At 44.6% G+C, this 6,977-nt stretch overlaps 1 protein-coding gene across 2 annotated transcripts in view; it reads left to right on the top strand.

The window, feature by feature from the left end:
* LOC147020681 (ubiquitin carboxyl-terminal hydrolase 15-like) overlaps window positions 1–6,977 on the top strand; it is a 135,004-nt gene that overhangs the window by 84,746 nt on the left and 43,281 nt on the right. For both annotated transcript variants that reach the window (XM_085896221.1, XM_085896220.1), the window contains 2 exons: window positions 2,097–2,321; window positions 2,862–2,945. In XM_085896221.1, coding sequence (XP_085752347.1) covers window positions 2,097–2,321; window positions 2,862–2,945 — 309 coding nt within the window. The remainder of the gene's footprint in view (window positions 1–2,096; window positions 2,322–2,861; window positions 2,946–6,977) is intronic.

The following is a 6,977-nucleotide window of genomic DNA, read 5'->3' as shown; positions in this document are numbered from 1 at the left end:
ATATATATATATATATATATATATATATATATATATATATATATATATATATATATATATATATATATATATATATATATATATATATATATATATATATTACAGTTGTGGAAATTCACAGAACACCATTCAGGTTCCCCGAAGATCAGTTATGTCGATAAGTGTGTGTCCAGGTTAGATTTCCCCACCGATGTATAACGGGAATTATTCGTGTGCCGGGCTGTGAATCTTGAGGTAGTGTTATTCTTTCCTATCTTTATTTTAAACATCTCCTCACCACCTTCGCCACAACTGCCAACATCTCCTCACCACCTTCGCCACAACCGCCAACATCTCCTCACCACCTTCGCCACAACCGCCAACATCTCACCAGCATCTCCACGGCGCCGCCGTCTTTTCCCCAACAAACAACATCTCCACAAATGAACACGATGGCATCCTCGACAGCGGCAAAAGTGATTTCAAACACGGCCGCGCATGACTTGCAAAACGGATCAAAACGACGAAAGGGGCGGAGCTAGCCGGGGGTGAAAGTTCAAGGGTGAAAGGGGCAAGCACCGCCTTCGGGTGGCGAAGCCTACAGCGGCTTCACCCCTTCGGGCTATAAAAAGGCTTGTTTCGATGCAGAGTTGGTCGGTGGAAGCAGTCAAGTTGGTGAGTCCAAACGGTGGTTGTTGATCGGAGGAGTGGAGTTCGTTCTTTGTTGGAGCCAGCCAAGTCACCAAGTTGTTGGTCGTTGTTGGTCGTTGTTGGCCGTTGGAGTCAGCAGCGAGGTCGCCAGCCGGAGAGAAGTCGCCAGCCAGCTACATAACGGTCCAGGCGATCGAGCCCCGAGACGGTCGAGCGACGCTGAGGAGTGAGCGGGCTCTTAAAGAGCATCAACTCGAAAAGAGCAAGGCCCGTTCGCTCCTCTGAAGCGTCGTCGGCCAGGCCCAATCGACCAGGCCGTGCTGCTAGGTCCTGGACCAACCAAGCCGCCGTTACAACAGCTGCCGCTTTGACACCAGAGACATACGGAGGGTCGCCGACAAAAAGACCATCGAGTCGCTTCAAGGGCGACAAAGGTAACCTGCACGGCCTTGCGGAGCTTCTTCGGTCATCCCAGCTCCAAGGAACATTAAAGGCTTACGAGCCCAGTTCTATCTTTCTTTTCTGGGGTTTTTGCATGAAAGTCTGTGGCGCCTTGTCCGTAAGTACAATTGTTGTAAGTGCATGTACGTAATACATAGATATCGGTTGTAGGTTTTTGCTCGTGTCATGTCCCATCCCCCCATTCATTGCATACGTGTGAAAATGAATGTCCCCATTGTTGAAATGTCACCTGCTCGTTGCGTCCTTTCCTGCCATTGACTGCCATAATTGCATTCGGAATAAATAGCTGGCTGATCAATAGCCGATAAAACGTACATCTGGTCCGACGGGGCTTGGCAATATAAAACCGCTCGCCAATCGCAAACGGAACGAGCTGCTTGAAGCGGCTCGTTTTCGTGCAGGCTCCGTTGAGGTGTAAATCCCCGGCATTTCTGTCTGCGCGAATAATTAGGTACATCGACAATTCGGCGATCGACCCTGCAGTGCGGACAGAAGAGTTGGCTGGTTTATGGTGTGGTTAACAACACCCGTAGCTGGGTTTCGGCGTTGATCCGAAAAGCTGCGACTAGATTGCTCATTCGGTGGGCGCGTGCGGCCGCAATTTAGCTAAAGGCTGTCGTCCGCACGCCGAACGGGCGAAAATCAACAACAATATATATATATATATATATATATATATATATATATATATATATATATATATATATATATATATATATATATATATATATATATATATATATACACATACATACACATACATACACATACATACACATACATACATTTATTTTCTAGCTAAAATAGAAATCATTCGGTGTTATCTGGGATGCCCATTTCAGACAATTCAAAGCAAATAGTAATGAGCCCGTTTTGTCTAAGCGAGCTGCGATTGTGGTAAAGTGTGACTCATAAAAGGATTTCCCTTTCAACTCGCATTTGCTGTGTTGATTGTCTTTCCTCTGAACGTTCTATTTATCATACCCGTTGTGCCTCTCCGACAGGTCGTCGCTGAAGAAGCGTGGACAAGGCACTGCCGGCGTAACGACTCCGTCATCGTGGACATATTCCACGGGCTCTTCAAGTCGACGTTGGTGTGTCCAATCTGTAAAACTATTTCCGTCACCTTTGACCCCTTCTGTTACTTGTCCTTACCATTGCCTTCGAAAAGCGAGCAGCTGCTGGAAGCACTTCTTGTTCCCCTGGACCAGGAGGTGAAGCCTGTTCTGGTAAGTGTAAGTTGCAACAACATGGTGTTCTATCTTGTTGATCAGCGTTGACGTGCATGCACCTTCACAGCCATGCATTTTGTCTGATCTTGAACTCTGTATTAATTGCTAGAAAAGTCACGAAAGTTTTTTTTTCTTTTCTGCTTGACCTCTGAATGACCATTGGGGTACAGGTACAACCCGAAACATGTTTAACGTCAACATTTCTGGTATGAGCCATCGGCCAAAGGTTAACAGTGCATTTTTTCTTCTTTTGTCATCATCAGGTAAAGTTAATCATCGCAACAATAATATAGATCGTGCTTGCATACGACTCCATTTTGAAACGGGCCTCGTGTTCAACTCTTTGTGGAAATCTAGAATGAGCGAGATGCCTTAACCTGATCGTGATGTTGCTTTGAGTACAGTTGGATTCCGCTGTAATCAGTGATGTTAACATAAAAAAATGTCAGGTCTGTTTGGCTCTTTTTGAAGATTAATTTAATTATACTTGTGTGTTGTGTGTTGTGTGTGATCTTTTACAAAAAAAAAATCTTGCAGTTCAAGGTTTCCATTCCAAAGCCTGGAGTTGTGGAAGACCTCTGCAAGGCGTTGTCAAACATCTCCAACATTCCTTCAAAGAATGTGCGTTTGATTTCAAACATTTTCGACACATCTCTGCTCACTAGCTCATTCCTGTATTTCCAGTCCTTCTCTTCCCCAACCCGGTCTTTATTGTTGTTGTAATTTCCTTAAATGCCGTCGAGGTCAAATGATGGAACAGGGCACTGCCATGGCCCAGTCACCGTTTTATTTAATTTTTTTTTTTTGGCTGGGGGGTTGATTTTTTGAAAACCAAGTTGATGTTTTCAAACTTTAGCCGAGGACCATTTTCCAGGTGTTCATCATTGTGCTCCATATTTCGTTTCATTCCCCTTACTGGGTAGTCCGGATGCCTTGTGTGTGGAAGTTTTTGACCAGAAGGCCGATTTCCTTTTTATCTTTGTTTTGACTGAATTTTTATGCCTCTTGCTTGCTTGTAAAATGCAATGTCTGTTGAGATATTCACAACAACTTGCAAAACGGAGGGCAAAAACGAACTCTTAACCACATCTTCATCCTTTCCCTGAAGATCATCTCCAAAGGCAGTGGATGGTGAATTTTGGGGAGGCAAAGGAAAGGATAACCCCCACCCCCAGCTAAGGGATAGCTACGGCATTCACTTTCCTCGACGAAAGTGGTGTTCAAAAACTTTCACTTAATTGGATTCAAATGCTTTTAGAATCGTTTTGCTGTCTGGAGGTTGCAAGTATTAACACAGTATTTAATAAGCCAAGGTACACTCTGCACTTTAGACATGTCCGTACACAGGCTGGATCACTTGATGAAGATAGTGTTATTTAGACCTCCGTAAAACATCCTTGTTAGCTAAGATTAAGTCAAAAATGAAGTCAGAACACATGAACACGGTGGAAAGGAGGGAAACGCACCGACAGCAGGGTACAGGGACACAATGGAGGTACGCACGGAGGAAAGATCTGACGGGCAATGGAAACCCTCTGAAAAACGTCTCGGTGCAAAAATTGACATTTCACAGCGAGCTGTAGCTGAAATTAACTCTGGAGTGCAATATTGCAATGATGGGCCAAATTACCGAATTTCCTGGGGGATATTAATTTCCATTCTGCAAGTGGAAAATAAAACTTTTAAATGCAGTGGATTCTGTTCCTGACGGAGCATCTTCACGTTCGAGCATGCAGCCACAGTCTAAGTGATGCTCGATCGCCGAAAATGTGACGTACGATGTCCGATTGCCGAAAGCACCATTATTTCACGTTTTAACAGGAATTGAATTAAGAATTTGAAATTTTTTATTGTGACATAAACCTTCTGCACGTGAAAACAATGCGGTCCAGCATATTTCTGGGAAACACATTTGTTTAAGCTGTTGCTGATGACTCACCAATAAGCAATGAAAGCGGTCCAGCAACTTCTTATTCTATTCCTTCTTGCGTATGGCAGTTTTTCTGCCAAGTAGCTATCATTTTGTTGGGGCGTGACGATGCCACTGATGCTGTGCCCCTACACTAGCACACCGGTACTCATTTCACCAACCTCAGAGGGATGACAGGCGGAGTCAACCTCACCTGGTGTTAATTCAGTGGCCAACGGTCATCATGCCAGTTGACGAGGTGTGGGTACCTCTCTCACCTGTCATGGCACTTCAGCAAAAGCTTTCTGCGACTCATTGGGACTGACTCTACCGGTCAACTTCCTGACCCGGATCTCAACCAATGGTACTCCATCTCTTCTGGATCTGATTTTGACAAATTTCCCTGACAATATCTGCTGCTCTTCCTCTGCTCCAATCGGTTCTTCTGACCACGTCCTTGTCAAAGTGGACATCTCTCTGGCTTATTATCAGAGAACCACCTCACCGCCGTCGAGTCTGGCCTTTCACTCAAGCTGACTGGCAGGGTCTCCGAGCAGCCCTCAAACTTATAGACTGGTCTCCTGTCTCTACTTTCTCCAACATCAACTCATCCTGGGAATTCTTTCAAAGAAACTTGCTCTCCCTCATGCACAGATTTATCCCCTCTCGTCTTCAGTTGTCCTACCCTTCCTCCCGCCCTTGGCTCTGATGTGGATTTTTAAAACCCACCTTATTGTGATCGCTGTCCTCCTGAAGGATTCTTACTGGCTGATTGTGGAATCCTATTTGACTTCAGGCAGAGTTTAACGTTTGTCCGATTTGGTTATAAAATCCTACAAAAACCCTATCGACACTGATAAAACTGATGTCCACACAAGTCCTTCCTTGTGAAACAATTTATTTTCCAATTATCCACCATACACTTTTCACCCTCATACAATGAACGAAAGAATCCCTGTTGATTGCAATATTTTTGGTTCTATTTCATTTATTCTTACTTTAGTTAACAGTTAGACCAACCCGATTCAATTCACTTTCACATTACATCAGAGAGTTTTAATCTAACTTGGTACTTGGTCAGTTCCAAGGAGCACAAGCCACTGAGATTCTAATACTTTCTCATGTACTTGCACTGAAACAATTTTACATTTCAAAGCATTTTATACTTTCATGAGAGAGTGGTTGGGGGCTATTCACCCAGACTGCAGATGTGTCCTTTAGACGAGAATCCACTTCGTACATTTCTAGGCAAAGGTTCGTTTATCAGCTCGGTCACTCTGCTCCAGAACAACATATTTCTTATCATTTAGGGCAAAAGTCTTTTGGCCCGAAATGACAGCCAATTCAAGTTGTAGCATAACAGTTACATTTCTAAAACTCCTTTTGTTACAATTTAGAATACATTAATATAGATTTTTTCCCCCACAGTTCACTGAAGCTGGTGGTGAGGCAGTTGTCCTGAAACAATTTGCGTTTGCCTCATGGAAAGCAAACCCAACTGAGGGCAATCTCAGTTCCTTCCATAAAGCTCATAACAAGTGTGTATCTACCCTCAGGAGAGCCAGAAAACAACATCTTTCTCATCTCAAGTCTGAACTTTCAAACCTCTCTCCTTCCTAAAAATCCTGGTGGCATCTAATCAAATCTGTCTCTGGTGTATGTTCACCCTCCATCCCCTCCCTTACCACAAATGGCCGCACTGCTGATACCGCACGTGAAAAAGCTGAATGCCTAAACTCGGTGTTTGCAGCTAAATCTTGTGTCCAAAACCCATCGCTTTCTCTACCCATCTTACCCAGTCACACCCAACTGTCCCTGGTCTCTGTGTCCTTTTCTCCTGACAAGGTGGAGAGCTTGCTATCAAACCTCAATTCAGATTCTGCAACCGGTCCAGACGGCATCAGCCCACGTGTCCTAAAAACCTGTTCTTCTGCTCTTGCTCACCCTCTCTCTGTTCTATTCACCCTCTCATTTGCCCAAGGTCATCTTCCATCTGCTTGGAAATCGGCAAACATTACTGCCCTGCATAAAAAGGTGCAAAAACAGATCCCTACAACTACAGACCAATCAGCCTTCTCCCAATCATCAGCAAGGTTATGGAATCCATCATCGCTTCGGACATTCAATCCTTCCTCTTCTCCAATGGCTTGATTTCCGTTCATCAATTTGGTTTCAGACCAGGTCACTCTAACATGGATATGCTGCTTATGCTCTCCCAACAATGGATGGAGGTCCTCAATGCCAGACATGAAATCCGAGCCGTTTCCCTGGATATATCACATGCTTTTGACACGGTCTGACACCCTGCCCTGCTCAACAAACTCTCTTCCTATGGTATCCAAGGCCATCTCCACTCATGGCTCGCAGACTTCCTCTCCTGTTGCAGTCAACGTGTGGTCCTAAATGGAGTTCTTTCATCCCCTCTTCCTGTCCAGGCTGGAGTTCCTCAAGGTAGCGTTCTGGGCCCTGTTCTTTTTCTGATTTTCATCAATGATCTCTCCGACTCTGAAAAATCCTCTATATCTCTTTGCTGACGACTCCACCCTCTGCCGTTCCATCGGTCATCCCTCAGACCGGCAAGCAGCAGCTTCTTCACTCTCTGCAGATCTGGGTAAAATCACAAACTGGTCCAACACGTGGAACATGTCTTTCAATCCGGACAAATCTCACACTCTCACTATGTCTCTCCAAAAGCACCGTTTAGAACCCCCCCCCCCATCCACTTTCTCAACAATCCTCTGGAA

This window comes from Eptatretus burgeri, chromosome 9 (assembly GCF_056783735.1).
Source record: "Eptatretus burgeri isolate ZD-2024b chromosome 9, Ebu_testis_v1, whole genome shotgun sequence".
Lineage (NCBI taxonomy): Eukaryota > Metazoa > Chordata > Myxini > Myxiniformes > Myxinidae > Eptatretus > Eptatretus burgeri.
The sequence above is the reverse complement of the archived record's forward strand: the minus strand, read 5'-3'. Positions and strand labels throughout refer to the sequence as shown.